The 18,033-nt window shown below is 34.8% G+C and overlaps 1 protein-coding gene across 9 annotated transcripts in view; it reads left to right on the forward strand.

The window, feature by feature from the left end:
- Positions 1-18,033, forward strand: part of PTPRK (protein tyrosine phosphatase receptor type K) — a 514,888-nt gene that overhangs the window by 246,225 nt on the left and 250,630 nt on the right. For all 9 annotated transcript variants that reach the window (XM_012736558.3, XM_076002975.1, XM_076002976.1 and 6 more), the window contains exons 4-5: positions 15,477-15,558; positions 17,687-17,802. In XM_012736558.3, coding sequence (XP_012592012.1) covers positions 15,477-15,558; positions 17,687-17,802 — 198 coding nt within the window. The remainder of the gene's footprint in view (positions 1-15,476; positions 15,559-17,686; positions 17,803-18,033) is intronic.

The raw sequence follows: 18,033 nt of genomic DNA on the forward strand, positions 1-18,033 counted from the left end.
TGTTTCTACCCATCTGTTCTTTAGCTCCTTGTTTCTGTGCCATATTTGTCACCATTCCATATGATTCTTTATTGTCTTTTTTCCATACTAGAATGTTCTTCATGAAAGGATCAACTTCTTTCATGTTTATTTCTTGTAGATATCAGACACTCAATAAATAGTTATCTAATGAACAAATGCATGTGCCATAAGGGTCTACTGACGGTGAAACTAACATTTTTATTCCTTATTTGTCTCTTTTACTTTCATTTTCCCAATGCCTTGGATTTTTCTGATCATTTATCTCTAGTATTAGCATGAGCACTTCAGGAACAGATAAAGGAGCAGTATTGGCCAATTAAGCCATGCATGATTTACTCTGCCTTATCACTGAGTGTGTAAGATAGTTTGATCTTTTAAATACAGTCAAATGGAGCTTTTAATTATTACCTTACTGGATATAACATTATGTTTTGGTCTTTATTATAGGAATTTTAAGGGATTTTGCATAATCTCTATTTTCTTACAGGAGAAAATTGGTACAAATAGAATAGTGATTTCTGTTCTAAAAGCATTATTTTTAAAAGATAAAACTGGTTTTAGTATAAAAGAAACAATTTTATTTCTAGATAATTTCTGGATAATTCCCTCCTATGCATCACCTCAAATTATCATATTTAAATAATTCTCAGTGGTCCTCATTGATTTTTTTTTTTTTTTTTTTTTTTTTTTTTTGAGACAGAGTCTCGCTTTCTTGCCTAGGCTAGAGTGAGTGCCGTGGCGTCAGCCTAGCTCACAGCAACCTCAAACTCCTGGGCTCGAGTGATCCTTCTGCCTCAGCCTCCCGGGTAGCTGGGACTACAGGCATGCGCCACCATGCCCGGCTAATTTTTTTATATATATATCAGTTGGCCAATTAATTTCTTTCTATTTATAGTAGAGACGAGGTCTCGCTCTTGCTCAGGCTGGTTTTGAACTCCTGACCTTGAGCAATCCGCCCGCCTCGGCCTCCCAAGAGCTAGGATTACAGGCGTGAGCCACAGCGCCCGGCCTGATTTTTGAATAAATATATTCTGACCATTTCTTTGTGCCAGGATTTGTTATGTGTTTATGACAGTAAAGTTTAGGTCTGATTACAAATCTGAGAACCTTCATATTTTTGAGACCTGGAACTTTGAATCTGATTAGTTGAGTAGATCATTTTGGGTAACATGCATTACAGAGAAAATTAAAGATGAATTTTCACCACTCTCTTATCTATGAAAATGGAATTAAAGTGAAAGGGGCGAAACCTTGGCATTTTATTATGTCAACTTCACTTACTTTTTTATATTTCTTAGAGTGAAGACAATGTTTATGACTTTAAGTCTCCAATTAAATTTAAATAAAGCCTAAGACTTTTAGTTATTTTAAACACTTGCTTGTCATTAAATTTTAAATTTAAAAGAAAAATAATCTACACACACACACAGAGGTATGTTTTCCTGAATATATAATAATATATTTGATCTCTCCATAAATATGTATATGGATATAGCAATACAACTTAAATCTTTCCACATTATTGTACACAGCAGACAAGCAATAAATACTTCTTGACTGTCTGAGTAATATCCAAGCCTGTTTAAGATATACTATTAGATGTTTAGGTCTTTCTGATGAGATTGCAGTTCTTCAATCTGGTTGTTGCTACCACACTGACCTTTTTAAGATGGAAGTCAAACATATTATCTCATTTGTAAAACCCTTCAAAGGCATGACCATTCCTTCAGAATAAAGGGTAGACTCCTGCTGTTGGGACAAAAGGTCCCCAGCTTCCTATCTCCCAGGCCTTCTCTCTTCTGTTCTTTTCTTCCTAACTGTAACTATACGGTCCATAAATTGCTTGCGTCAATAGCTCATGATGTTTCCTGTTGTCAGTCTTTTGCAGATGGACCTCATTTAATCTGTAATGTCCTCTTTTCTGCTGTTTTAAAACTGTGCTCTGTAATCATTTCCTTTTTGAGTCGTCTGCTTTCCCAGGTAGAAAATAGTTTGCCAATCCTTTCTCTTTTTCTGTGTTATTGTTCTACACGTCATAGATTTTTACCTCCTAGAAGTTGTGGCTCTGCCTTTTATCCCTCTTTGTATCCCTAGTGGCTAGAATGTATAGTGTGCTCACTAAGTGCTTGGTGAATGAATGCAGGATGTTTCAAAGGTCACTTTCCCTGAAGTCTTTTGCTCTTCTCCCAGGTAATTTTCTCCCTCCTATCAACTTTCTTACCTCTCTAACTCTGCTTTATCACAAATAACTGTGCTATAGTTATTTCCTAACATGTCTGTCTCTTCTGCCACACTGTGACTCTCTTGAGGACAGAAACCAAAAATTAGCCATTTCTTTCTGTCAAATATGAGTCTATGAAATATTAGACACTCTGTGAAATTTTTTGATGAATAAATGAATGGCCAATTTTTCAAACATTTTATAAGCCTATATTTTATACAGGCTTATATTTTTGTTTTAGCTGGGTATCTGATAAAGAAAACTCATGAATCCACTTATGATTGATGTGTGTGTGTGTGTGTGTGTGTGTGTGTGTGTGTGTGTGTGTGCGCGCGCGCAAAGAAAACAGTACTGAACAAGATGACTGGTTCTTAGAACCAGTTCTTCCATTAGTAGCTATAGGACTAAGACTGGCAAGTAACTTCCAGCTTCAGCATGGAGATCAGTCTGGATAAGTCGTTTTCAAATTTTAGCTGCATCATTGTCACCTGGAGCTGTGAAAACAGATCACTCGATTCCACTTACAGCATTTCTAAGAATTTTCCAGATGTTGCTGATGCTGCTGGTGCCAGGACCACATTTTGAGAACTTTTGACCTGGTCTCTCTTATGGTATTTTGCAGCCTTCAACATATCAATAATTTGTCAATATATGATATCAGTGCAAAGGTTAAGTAGGCTAAGTATTTTCTGATGTCTCTGGTGAAGGCCTTTGATTTGCACAGACAATTTCTCTAATTATTTAAGTGACACTTTCTTAAATAAATTTGAGTAGGTTTCCATTCTATAAACTATCAAAGGAGGCAGGCACATGGTCATTATGTCTGTCAATTTCCCTCACCTATGACTAAATCCCACCAATAAAATTAAGGCTTTTCCTCCTCTTCCTTCTCTGTCACCCATGTTCTTTTCTCAGTGAGGATAGTTTATCTTTCCCCTTCTACCTTTAAAACCTGATTTTATTCCATTATTTTTGTTTCAGGCCTTTGTAATTGTACAAAGAGTTCCAAGGATTTTTTTACTTACTGTTGTAATTTTTAAATTGTGTCTCAATCCATTTTAATTGACTACCAGACACCCAGAGAGGTTATGGGTATTCTTCAAAAATAATACTGACTTGTGATATGGAAAATATATTATTTTCCTTCTTTTTCTTTTTTTGGACTAACTTTAGATCTCTGAATATCCTCGATAATAATTTTTTTGCCTTAAAAATTTTCACAAGAAAGATTCTCAAAGTCTTAAAGACTATCATTTGCTGATTAATGACACATAAATATTTTATTAAGTATATTACCAAATATTTCAGTTTATATTCTGAAAAGAATTAAATAAACTGCATACTTTTAGTTTATTCATCTTAACTAGTTTTTTAAAGAAAAAAATCAAGGCAAATATAGATGTGTATATTTATATGTACATATCCATTTTTTACAAGTGCTAGGCTATCTTCTAAATTTCCCCATTATTCTGTAGAAGCTAACTATAAAATGCATTTTTCATTACTTTTCCTTGTAAATATTTTTGAATTTTGTCTAGGCCTTTTCTTGGTGAAAGCACTAATATCATAAATTATACATTAATATGTAATTATGTTTGTACTATTTAAACCTTACAGCTAAAGGTGTCACTGCACTTGATCATTTGGCTTGTAAAACAACAAAAGAAAAAAGTTTATAGGCTTTCTATTCTTAAATTCAACTATGAGTACATAAAAAGTTACCTAAATAAACTTTATTGTAAAAATCTTTTTCCACACCAACCCTAACCTATTTTTTCAAAAAGGAAAGATTATAGTACCTTCGAAATAACTTAATTGTTAAATGAATATGATGCGAGTAGAGAGTTATCTTTCTACCAAGAGGTTTTAACAAAACAATTACTTATTACTATGTTTGAATTTGTGATGTGGTAGTTCACGTTTAGCATCTGGCTGAACTTTGCCTGGATGTAGACTAATCCAGTTATCTTACTTGTTTGGTTGTAGTTGATCATCTGGTTTACTTAAAGATTGCTTTCTTTAAAAGTGCTTATAGTCAACAGATTTCATATGTTAATAGATATTTAGTATGAAGGTATATATAGGGTCTCACTACTAATTTTAATTTTCTTAATTAAGCTTCCTGAGTATAAATTAAAGCTCTTGAGAGTCACTTAAATGTGGCAGGGAATAGACTTACTGTGTTAGTTTGAAAGCATTATTTTTCAGATATAGTTGTACAAGTGAAGTGATCTACTTCTGCTATGTGTAAGATTGGAATGTTGGTGCTAAAATTTAAAAGGTTCTGCTTGTGGATTGTAGGAAGACAAATGGCACATCTCAGGAAGCAAGGAAAAATAGTACTGTAATTCAATGTCATGTTGATAGAAATAGAAACCTTAACCAGTCATCTTTTATTTTTGGCCCAGACAACTAACTATAAAATATAACCCAGATGGTAGAGCTATGATAGTAAAGATATAGAAATGACATTTTGCTGATGAATTTTCTGCTACTCTTTGCTTCCCCACTTTCGGTTTTATACCAAATCTTTTATGGCGTAAGTTGCTTGCTTATGTATCTAAGGACAGATCCATAGGATGAAAAATGTGTTTAATGACATTTTTAGATCTTGGATTATTTCGGTAATCTTTTATTTTCCTCTTCTAATTGCCTTTTTGGTTTTTCCTCTCTTTTGCTAAACTCATGTCATGAATAGTGGGTCCTACTTCAGTTATATTTCTGAATACATTTCTAAAGGCATTTAGAACGTATTTAGTAGTATCATCCTCTGCCTATGTCTGTTTGTATTGGAATTGGAGAAGGCTCTAAAAAGAGAGCTGGGAGCTAGCATAACTTACACTGATCTGTAGTCTCAGCCATCTGCACCATACTTAAACCCTGAATTGAAATGGCAACGAAGTCACATAAGGGAGTTTAGTTAAAGGGATGTAAGAAATTAGGAATGGGGAAGGTAGTGAGTTTGTGGTGCTGAGTTTTTGTGGTACAGAAGAGCTAAATGATATTTACTTGTGGTCTCCAGCAACAGTGTCAACTGGAGTTGCCTTTTTGCCACTTTGTTTCTCACTGACTGTGTCTTAAGGCACTGCCTGTGATAAATCAGTCCCACAGGGAGGTCCCTGTAATGAATAGCAAAGGGAGGAAGAAGCTAGCATTTATGGAAAACATCCTAAATTGTGTATAATCTCTTTTAATCCTCCCAGTGACCTCATGAGGTCAGAACTGGGATTTGAGTTGAGGTCTGTGGCTCAGAGTTGGGACACTGTTGCCTAACTCTTGTGCACTGTCTGTGCTGTGTGTGTCTGCATGTGTATATCTCTGTTATCATAAGGGTCTTACATCAAAACCATTTGAAGAACCCAATATATACTTTTCTGTTTTTATCTCCAAAGCCATCTTAATGATATAAAGAATATGCAGAGAACACAAAAATTTTTCTTGGGTTTATTTTGTGAACATTATTTATTGCAGGTTTTGGGTTTGTTTTCAGAGATGAAAAGTTTGTCTAGGTCTCTCTTAGTCACATTATGATTAAGAAGTCATGTGTTTTTTGATACATATTAAGCTAAATCAATATCTATTCAAATTTAAAAGACCACTGATAATCTTTTACAAGTGCAAGATTTTAGAAATGAAGAATTAATTTAAATAACTAATGGACTATTATGAACTTCATCATTGTAGCATAAGATCTGATAATGATTATTGTTAGTTCCTTTATTCAGAACTTCTGGATACTTTTGGTGATTACATTAGGATAGCCAACTCCCTGGGCTAATTTGAAACATAGGAATATACTTTGCTTGCGTATTCCTTTTAGTATGGAGTCTTCTGAATATCTCCATCTTTAGGCTTTTATACAGTCTACTTTGGTGTGAAATCTCTTAAGATCTGGGGTCCTGCATTTTTACTGTGACCTGGACACCAGTGGGTGCTTCGACTGATGTTCTTCCATTGATCAGGCAAAATGCAGTATCACTCTGAATAGTGTTGTAGTTGGATTGGATGCTGTAGTTAGCTTTTCACATAAGCGCACTTTTGTTATACCTGATATTGTCATCCATGTTACATAATGTGCTATTCTCTCTTATCATCTAGGCAATTAGTAATACTAAGCTTCAGGATATTTTTTTTATAACCAGAGCCCTTGTAATTAGATACATTGACGTTTTATTCAAGAATACTTGGTGATGTTATACATAGTATTTGCATTTTAAAATCAACTTACGTCACTATTATATTATTATAATACATTGATAGCTAGGACTATGTGGATGTGTGTATGGATGAGAGAAAAAGAATATCTAAACCCATAGAGTAGCTCTTGCTGAGTGGCAGATACTGTAACTATGCAAAAAGCACATATTTATTCAGGTAAGAGTGTTGGTTTGGGCTGGCTGGATCCCTGATTACTCCCTGTAGACTATAAGGTCTTGTCATGAAGTCTTGCTAGGACTAAGGAACCAGCCATTTTTAATCTCAGAACATCTGAAGGAAAATAAGTGATTTTGAATTATTATGTAGCTATGAGTCACAGACGTGCTAATAGTTCAAATTTGAAATCTGTTATGGGTTACATGAAAGATAGATTTAAGCTTGAGTGTGTGTCTTAACTGCATTGTACATTTAGTTGGCATATAATTATTGGTATTAATGGATTAACACTTAATTGGACATATAGGAATAACATTTATCCAGTGTCTGGAGGGTGGGCAAGGGCAATATATGTAACCTTAACGTTTGTACCCCATAATGTGCTGAAATAAAAAAAATAAAAAATATAAATCCCCCAATTACTCTCACAAGCAGCTTTAAAGTCAAAGAATATATAGGTGTTTCCCTTGCTTAATATTTTATCTATGTACCTTTTGTGATTGCAGGTTGTGGAATTCCTTCAGGAACTCAATAAACAAGTAAACAACCAATAGGTTGTTAAAAATTCGTTAGTTTTAGAGAGCCCCAAAGCCTTGACTCAAGGCATTTTCACACTTTAGACTCTTAGAAGTGAGCTATTACATGAGTCAGTGGGCAAACCAACCTGGCATGCAGCAGTTCATCTCAGAGAAGCTCCTTTTCTCTAACACTTTCAGCTAATCCGTAGTTGAGAAGGCAGAAATCCAAATCAACAGTGCCTCTGAGAGGAACTACAGTGGGTGATAGTAACTCCCGGTTTTACATCGGACTTTTGATATCATCTGTCAGTTCAGTGTATCTTCATCTTTTTGGACAAATATAGAATATTCACATTCAAAAAGAAATTAGATTCTAGAATTTTAAGTTTTGACATACTTACTCTATAGAAGATCTGAGGTCCACTGGCAGAAATGTATGCTTTATAGCATTCTTGAATGGTTTAAGGGCGGCGATTATTGTTTTCTGATTTCTAAATTAGCTTGGGAAGATTATCTGGAACTTTCTCAAGGGAACAGCATATCAACAGCATTTTATAATTTAGGTAAAAATAAGCTAAATACCTATGCTCATTTTTCTTTTTTAGACAAAACTATTAACTAGAATTCACTGATACTACATAGTTGTTTTCTATAATGTACTGCAACTCTTTCTAGCCCTCACATGCAATAGAAATCTTGTGAGGAACATGACAAAGTCACTGCTGGCAGTGAGCTTATATATTATTAATAGTAGAGGAGATAAACATAAGTTTATTTACATACTTATGTAATTATAATTATCTGTTTGTGGCTCCAGCCTGTTGACACTTCTTCCCAAACATTCTCCAAAAGAGAAGATATCATTTCTCATGTAACTTAGAACCAGGTCAATGAGTGAGAAGCACATGGCTGCTTTGAGTGTTTTTACTTTCAATCATGTCATCATCCTCATTATTCTTTCCATTGGACACTAAGTCATTATCTTCTACTCATCATAAACTTTGGGAGCAGCCTCATATAGAGTTGCTCTCTCTACTTCCAAAGCCCATAGCATTATACTAATGGAATCAGTATATTTGTGGAAAGCCCACTAATAGTCATTTTACCTCCCCACTTCCAGGGTTGTGTGCCTTCCTTATTTCACCTTAGTAACCTCGTCTCTGGTTAAATGGATGTTGTAATATCTCACAACTATTTTCACTGGACATCTTTATATCTCTCTTCCTCACCATAAACTTAACTCCTTCTTGTATATTCATTTTGCTGAGATCATCCAACAACATACGGAGACCACCTATCCATCCAGCCATCTGTCTTTTGCCAGTTCATCAACTTGCTTAGTATATCAAAATTTGATTTCATCATAATCATTTTTGTTGTACAGTTGCTGTTTCAATAAACTCTTTGCTTACTTTTATCTGCTTTTTCTGGGCTTAAATCTAAGCAAATGCTGTTTTTGAAAAAAAATCACACCATGTGATAGATTTTGATCACTAGAAATTCATGGTCATGAACTTCAATTGGGCCCATAATACAACTGGAAATTCTACTACTATATTTTTCTATTCAATTCTGTTTCTCATTCTCCTCTCCATTTCACTCCGTTCAGTTCACTCCAAACTTCAACAACTCCTTCTTTTCACCATCCCATTCCTCATAGGTGAGAAAATCGAGGCTATGTAATAGAAATGTTATCTACCATTCCTACAAATTGCATCTTCATTTACCTTCTCCTTTTCTTTTATTATTAAAAAAAGGCAGAGCCCCCTGTTATGACCTGTGTTTTGGATCTTACTCTATATCCCACTAATAGTTGTTATTTTCTTTTGTGTACACTCAAATATTTCCTACCAAACTGAATCATCCTCTTCAATATCTAAAAGTTTGTGTATTTTCCATCTTAAATATAATAAGAATAATTACAAAAAAAACCTGAACTCTTCCCTTGATCCCATATCTTCTTCTATTCTCATATTTCTCCATTCAAGCAAACTTCCTATATTAGTGTTTATACTTTTTGTTTGCATACCTCCACTGTTGTCATTATTGCCCGATATGGTTTTCACTGCTGTTATTTCATACAGATAGGTCTTCTTTGGGCAATTTTGATCTCAATGGCATAGATAAAAGGGGCATCTTTAATCTACATTTTATTTAATGTTTGACTAGCATTTGGTCCTGCTATCTCTTCCCCCTTAGATATTCTTTTATTAAGTTTTGTAATCCCATATACTTATATCTTCCTTTTATAGCTCTTTTAAAAATCTTTTAAAAAGATAAAAATCTTTTAAAATCCCTTCTGTCCTCTTTTGTAAACTTACTTTCCTCAATCCTATCAGGGTGGAAAGTATGGGGTGAAGAGAGAGAACCTAGGAATCTTGAGAAACTACAATGCTCAGTTTACAAGATAGGGATCAATTATATTTAATGATTTTTATATGTGTGTATATATGTACATATATGTAAATGTTTATAGTCCTGCTGTCATCTCTTGAAAGTTTACTTGTGCCAGGGCAGTATTTGAGCTTTGAGGACAGAAAGTTGAGTCAACCACAGTTCCTGACTTTGAGGACATACATTGTACTGAAAGACATGTATGTATGTGCTTTACTTTTACTCATATGGCTGAAACTGCAGCATTAGTCATTGTCGTGTGTCCCACAATGGCTATTTTATTTATTTTCAAAATGCGGACGTGAATATTTAGAAATAGGTTTTGATTATGGCACATTTGTTCTTCGAAAGCAAATGTGTAATTTACTTTGAACTTTACATAAGTAAAATTTAATGTTTAAAAGTTAAAATTAAACAACCACAAATTTAAGGAGGTTTATAGGAATCAAATGCCAGTTTATTCTATCCTTCCCAATTGGGGTGAGGGTTAGGTTTGTGATAAGAAGGAGAAGGGAAGAGAGAATGGGAAGAAATTTAATTTTATGTATGGGTCTTCTTTTTTTTATTATGTTGCTACTTATAATCAAGGCCTGTTTATTTTATTTTTTTATTTCACACAGATATACTTTTTTATTTTTAATTTTTTTGTTTTAGCATATTATGGGAGTACAAATGTTAAGGTTACTTATATTGCCCATGCCCCCTATGTATTGGTCTTCTATGGATGTTTTCTTCCCATGATAAAGAGTGGTGCCACTTAACATAGAATACTTGACTGTGTGTCAGGAGCTGTGCTAAATATGTCATGTACACTCTCTCATTTAATCCTCTCTAAAGCTTGGAGGTGAATATTAATAGTTTCCTTTATAGAAGAGGAAATTATAGTTTACATTTTACATAAGTTAACATACAAGTAACATTATATAACTTTTTATTGAAGTTAAAGTTAGAGTTAAAAAGTGTGAACTAAATATATATTTGAATTTGGAGTCATACTCTTACCACTATGATATAGTGGGAAAAAATTAAGGGCAATTTTTTTAGATATTCCTAGTCTGTAGTGTTTTGTGCTTGATATTTAGTATGCCATTTAATCATTTCATATATACCATTCAATCTTCAGAATAAACCTGTGGTATAGGCAAAGGCAGTATTGTGCAGATGAGGCTACAAAGACACAAGTTAAACAAATTGCCTCGGTTATGGGCTATAGCAGACCAACAACTAGATACCAGGCTTCCTGACCTCTAGTTCAGCTTTCCATTATAGGAGAAACTTCCTCTGCGTTAATTGAGTTTGCCAGATAAAGTTGTTCTTGTTCTTTGAGGTTTGCCATTGTTTCCCCTCTACTTTAATTCAACTTCACTTATTTGGTTAATAATCCAGGAATGTTGCTTGAGTAGCAAAAATTTGATTGGAATCATCACCCTCAGTATTTCAGGTAATGGAGTGGAGTAAAAACAGCATGAAAAGCAGAACCCAGCCATTCTGTTCCTGGGCTGGTCTCCTGTGTGGGTTGAAGTTGACATCTGGTGTGGCTTCGATCTCTCTGTTCTCCTGGGAAGCCCTGGTTGACTACTTGACACCTAGCATTAGATCTGACCCGAGCATTAGCCCAGGAAAGCTCTGCGTAATTAAGCAAAATTGAGATTTGTTTCCCCTGACTGGACAGAAGAGCCCTACAAGGTGAGGGCTCTGTTGAAGTGATAAAGCTGATTAGATCTTTAGCAGTAAAGGAATCTGATCTTAGAAATTTTTTCTAGCTCTAGTTAATGAGGCAAAGACAACACTTAACAGGGAAAATGAGGTCACTAAAAAGAGAAACTTTTTTTTTTTCTTTAATAAAGAACCAATCATTTTGTCTCCTTTTAAATCAAGGCCTAAATTTATTGTCCTGAATAAAGCTCAATTTAAATGAACAAATAAGCAACTTTTTTTCTCAGGGGTATAGTAATCTTGTTTAAACGTAAAGCACAGGAAGTTAATTCAACAAAGTAAGACCAAGATAAGCCTAAAAGTTAAAGTAGTTTAAGAAATACTGACAACAACAAAACTGAAGTAACTAGCAATTATTCATTATATAGATGTGTGGTTTATTCATTAGAATATAACTTTTTTCTAAAAAAAGTTTTATCTCTTTTTCTTTCTATACTGGGATACACTTATACAAACTTCACATATTAACAATGCAATAATCATTTGTTTCAGTTTATATAGCACCTTTACATATGCTGTTTACTCCTCATAAAACTTTATACTGAAAGCTGTATTATTTCCATATTATGGAGTTAGGACTTGGATCTAAAAGTTCCAAATCTCAAATCTGCGTGATTTGCTCAAAAAGTTGTAAATAGGAGAGCTTGGAGTCAAATACAGGTTTTTTTTTTCAATCCCAAGAAAGTGGCCTATACCACAATTGCTTCCAGCTATATATTAAAGTTTTTGATTCTGGTCTCCATTTCTTTCTAAACCCATATTTTGCAATCCAGTATTTAGAAAATGCCATGGTATCTGTGTTCATACCTAATACATTTATATAAAATATAAATTATACATGTACACACTTGTGTGTTCATAGATTAGCCATACCTCCTCTATGAGGCATTTTTCTTCCCACAAAGAACCCATCCTCTTTCTCAGGTTCAACTTCTTACAGTAAAATCAGTAGTCACAAGGGCAAACTTAAAAATAAGTAACACAGAATTAGCCCTCTGGGAGGCTGAGGTGGGCGGATTGCTCGAGGTCAGGAGTTCGAAACCAGCCTGAGCAAGAGCGAGACCCCATCTCTACTATAAATAGAAAGAAATTAATTGGCTAACTAATATATATAGAAAAAATTAGCCTGGCATGGTGGCAACATGCCTGTAGTCCCAGCTACCCGGGAGGCTGAGGCAGGAGGATCGCTGGAGCCCAGGAGTTTGAGGTTGCTGTGAGCTAGGCTGACGCCAAGGCACTCACTCTAGCCTGGGCAACAAAGCAAGACTCTGTCTCAAAAAGACAACCAACAAAAAACAAAAGTAACACAGGAGAAAGTTTTATGATGGGAGTGGATGGAGGGGAGACAATCCATCCTTCCCAGCTTACCTTGTTCCATTGTTATTGGCTTTGGGGTGGTGGTAAGAGTTGATTATGAATATGGGAAGGGTTTAATGCTGATGATACTGCTGTTTAGTCAATGTAATATTTAATCGGTGTTCTATTTAAGATGACATTAAATTTTTTTAAACTTAAAATTGACTTAAAACTTTAGATTTTAAAGGAAATTTAAAGCCTACACAGTCTATTTAAATGAAACACTCTGTGTGTCTGCTTTCTTTATGTTGGGGGGTGGTGTGATGACATTGAAGAAAGCAGCCTAGGGTAGCTTGGCTTAGGTAATTCTTGGCTTCAGCAATCATTGGCAGTTATGCCTTGGCTGGTTACATAACTTTCCTTATATTGAGGATGAAAATAATACCCACCTCCCATGATTATAATGAGGATTAAATGAGGTTTTTGTTTGTTTGTCTTGTTTTGTTTTGTTTGAGAGTCAGGGTTGTTTTCTGAGGCTAGAGTGCAGTGCACAATCATAGCTTACTGCACCCCAGAACTCCTGGGCTCAATTGGTCTCACCCTCCAGAGTAGCTGAGACAACAAGCCTGTACCACCATGCTTGGCAAATCTTTTTATTTTTTTGGTAGAGACAGGTTTTTGCTGTGTTGCTCAGGCTGATCTCAAACACCTGGCTCGAGGCGAGCCTCCTGCCTCAGCCTCCCAAAGAGCTGGTTACTGAAATGAGCCACCACACCCAGCTAATTGAGTTTATATATGTATATGTTACCGTGTATAGACAACATAGAAACAAATGTGAATGTGCATCCTAGCTTAGGACAATCTATTATATATAGTAATTGCTCAATAAATGTGAATTATTATTCGCAGCCCAGTCAATCAAGCATCTCCTCCTCCACTATAGTAAAAATGTCCTGGCAAAGTTTTCTGGAGAATGGCTAATTTCAATCGATACTTCTTAATTGCAGTTTCTCTTGACTTTTCTCCTACATTAGATATTATTTGCCATGGTCTACATCTATTTAAATGCAGCCTCCCAAATTGTCAAGTTGTCGCTCTATTTCTGCCCAACTTCAGCAATTTTGACTGTTTACACCTCCCAATGGAGGTCCTCAGACTGCTAAGTTAGAACCACAGCCTAATCCCGGAATTCACAAATGTTCCATTTGGGGGAAAAATGATTGTAGATCAAAAGATAACTTTGGAGAGGCTCTCTCCTTCTAAAATTTGTGTGCATCTAGATACCTTTATTTGCACAGGTATCTGATATCTTTAAATTATGGTTATTGTAATATGCCTGGTCTTTTCTAATTCTTTTGGTTGGGAGTATTGACCTGCCTGAAACCTCCTGGTACCTCCCTTCCTTCCTTATCCATTACGTTTTAATCATCATGCTGTGTTGGTTTTAATTCTGCTGTCTCTTCATTCTTGACCTTCCATTTCCAGTAGCTTTCTCCTCTTATTTATCTCTCTATGCCATATTACCCACCCATCACATTAACTTTCCAGTCAGTAGCTTACTCCTGTCCATGGTGCTGACTTCAGAATTTACTTTAGAGCCATCTCTTCTCTTCCAGATCTATCTAGGTATCTGCTGTGCATTTCCCCCTGTATCACAGACAAATCAAATTTGAAATGTCTGAAACATACTTAGTTATCTTCTTCCTCCACGTTGTATCTCTTCCTGTATCAGTAGTCCTGACTAAGGATCCTGACAGCGTCATTCATTTGCTATCTCACACTAGAAGTCATTGAGTCGTCCTATATTTCACCAAAACGAATTGGTCAACATCTTGTCTGCTTCCTTAGCATTGTTTTTATCTTTTCTTTTTCTTTTCATCTCATCATTCCCACTGCTTCCAGCATATTAACCATCACTCAATTTCTTTCAGACCATCTTCCATCATATAAGTTAGCTAAATGTTTCTATTAAAAATGAGACCAATTTGATTATATATTCTTTCTTTAAGCATCAATTGCATTACATTTTCTAAAGTGCTTTGCAAGATAATCCAAAAAGAATCTATGTATCTCCATGAATAAAGGAGTTCAATATAACATTGAAGTGTTGAATACTAAATCTGTTTTCACTCAGAAAGTCACAGCACACATTATTAAAAGAAAGGCCATATGAAGTTTTGCTGTTGACTGTAGCAACCAAACTATATAACATGAGCTTATATTTGAACAAAAAAATTCTTTCCCCTTGACTTTTGTTCATGTGAAACTATGGTCCAGGTATACTTTTGACCTCACTCTTGTGGTATATAAAACCTTCCATGCCTACTTCTCTAATCTCATCTCCTTTCTTTTGAGGCTTTGCTGCCATAGAGATAATATTCGTTTAGTTCCCCAAACATACAGTCCCACACTATTACACTGTATGTTGTTCCTTTGGCCTGCAATACCAATAATCCATCAGTTGACCTCCATCTTTGAAAATTCAGCTATTTGAAAGCACAGATAATTTCTTTATTCATTTGATGTCTCTGTCTTTAGTGGTTAGCATACTCCTTGATACATGATAGGTATTCAATATGTGTTAAATAAACAACAAAAATGGAGAATGTCATTTGGAGAAATTTACTTTTAAAGGTATCAGATTTTCTGTGTCTGCCCAGTCATTCTGCTGCTATATATTGCCTATCCAGGAAATATAACAACACTTGATAGTAGCTGTTTAAAAATATTAAGCTGCTTGACCACAGTAGTTTAATTGTTCTTCATATTTTTTCTGTTTACCTATACAAGGTTTAGGAAATTACTCTACATTATAAATTTTTAATTCTTATAGAAAAAATCAAATTTACTTTTATGTGTGTTACAGCTATTCTCCTTCTACTGTGGACATTCCTTAAAAATGATTGTTGTAAATATTTTCTATTTCTTCCTGACAGGTAATATTTGAAGCTGAAGTCTCAGGAGGCAGAAGTGGTTATATTGCCATTGATGACATCCAAGTACTGAGTTATCCTTGTGGTAGGTTGTGATTAAGAACTGTATTTTTCTGTGTCCTTTCAACACTTTTCTTATATTGGCAGTGACTCTTGATTGTTTATCAGTTGGTCATTGCTGTCTTTTGTTGTTGTTACTCCTAGCCTTCTGTTGAGTTTTAAAAGAACACTGAAATATTTCTAAAGTTTTGAACCAAATGTTTTTTGACTTGTAACTAATTGTACACACATTAAAGGATTCCTTTAAATTATTTAATTACTGAGAACAAAATATAAATAGAAAGGCAACTCTTGGTAGGTCTTGTTCATTTTTTTTTTATATATTAATTTGTCTAGAAAAGCAAAGAATAGCAAATTATAGTTCAATAGAAAGGAAAATAAAAAGAAGGCTCACTTAAGTTTTTTGATATGCTAAGTTGAGGGATGGGGTGAGATGAAGGGAATGAATTAGTTTACCTTATTCCAAATTTAGAACTATTTTTAATTTTTTGCTGTCATAATAAATATCTGGTTTATTCATATTTTTTAAAAAATAGAAAACAAAACAAGAAACTCAATTAACTGGTACATAGTTTTGTTATGCCTTTAGGTGCGTATTGGTTGGTTTTTAGATGGTGTGGCTACATGTGCGTTTATATCACATCCCTGAAAGACAATTATGGCATACAACTGATAGAGCCAGCTAAAAAGCAGCGGGCATAAATTCAGACATTACCTATATTTCCCAACAGCAGTATTTAATAGGGACTATGAATTCTGGATTAGCTATTCATTAATCCTCCCTGGTAGAAACATCTCGAACACATTATAGGCAGCATATACAGGGACCACAGCATGAGGGTCCAAGGCTTGTACTACTGCTGAGTGGTGTCAAACCCTAGTGTACACCAGAACTGACTACAGGGTGCAGTAAATCACAGGTTGCTTAGTTGCTCCTTTAGTTCTGATTGAATAAATCTGAGAGTAGCCTGAGAATTTGCATTTCTACTCAATTGCCAGATACTATTGATCCTGCTGGTCTAGAGTTTATAATTTGAGAACTGCTGCTCTAGCTCATGTTAGAGCTTAAGTATTCCTTTTTTTCGAAGCTCCTACTGAGGGAAGACAATAGAGAAAGATGTAGCAGGCAAGTGTCAGCTTGTATATTCCATGTATGGTATATTTTAAGGAAAAGAACAAAATCACCTCATTCAGAGTTCAAGTTGGTTTACTGAGTTCTTTCAGTCCATAGTACAAGAGAGATCTATGTTTCTGTCTGCACTTCATTTTCACTTCTTGAATGATAGAACTTAAAGAAAGGCTTTCATGGGTAAATCAATAAAAAATTATGCATTGAGCACAATTGTAGTGTGATATGCTCCTCCATGAACTTTTCTTTTACTTTGGATTAGCTTTTGCTATTACATTTCCTTTCAATGGAAAACATGGATGAGGCTTCAGTTTTAAAAGGTAACGGCAGAGAATACTTGTTTGACGATCATAAAACTGATGTATATTTAGACTCATGCCATCATTTTCTGTTGTTCTAATATGGATATTTCTTTTGGGTAGCTTTCCTACGGCTATAAAGGAATAGGAAGTAGATTTAACGAACAGTTTAGTTGATTTTCTATTAGAGAGAAACAAACACATTCCCTTGTTCTTTGAAGTGCTAGAGGGTTATAACTATTGAAGTTTAAAAAAAAAGAGAAAAAATCTAACTGCTTAAATTGTAGCTTAATCAGCTTAATGGCTGTGTAACTGTCAGTATTTTAGAAAGCATTATATGTTTTTATTATATTTCTATATTATGCTCTGATTTGTGCCTATTTAATCTCTTTTGCTTGCTTTGACTTGTAACTTTTATTATTGCCCATATGCTATATGCCATGGCAGCCATTCAGCAGTAATTGTTGAGTGCTCAGCCTGTATAGAACAATACTCTAGCAATTATAAGACAATAAGTAATAGAGCTACTGAGAAAATGAGAACTATGAGAGTCAGAGAGGAAATAGTGTCTTCCAGCACAAATAACCCCTCAATTTTCTTCTGCATGATATTGGTCTTTGACAGAGTTAAAAACACTACCAACAGTATTCTGGTGGGATAAAGTAACATGGCATATTTTCTTCATGTGAAAAAAAAATTTTTTTTTTTTTTTTCTACCTTCACAGATAAATCTCCTCATTTCCTCCGTCTGGGGGATGTAGAGGTCAATGCAGGGCAGAATGCTACATTTCAGTGTATTGCCACAGGGAGAGATGCTGTGCATAACAAGTTATGGCTGCAGGTAAGGCCAACTTGGCTAAAGAGTACACTTGATTTAAAAAAAAAAAATTATAATTATGCTGTTTGTGGTCTTATCCTTATCTGTGTTTGGGAGCCAGGCTGTCCATTTGGGTTTAATTTACTTGGTTGCAGATTTGTGTTAGAGGTTTCCCTTTTTGGAATGTAAGTAAAAAATATGAGGATATATAATTAATTATTTGTGTTAGTATCTAGTGAAACCTAACGATGCTCT

The sequence above is a fragment of the Microcebus murinus genome, chromosome 5 (genome assembly GCF_040939455.1).
Source record: "Microcebus murinus isolate Inina chromosome 5, M.murinus_Inina_mat1.0, whole genome shotgun sequence".
NCBI classification, from domain to species: Eukaryota; Metazoa; Chordata; class Mammalia; order Primates; family Cheirogaleidae; genus Microcebus; species Microcebus murinus.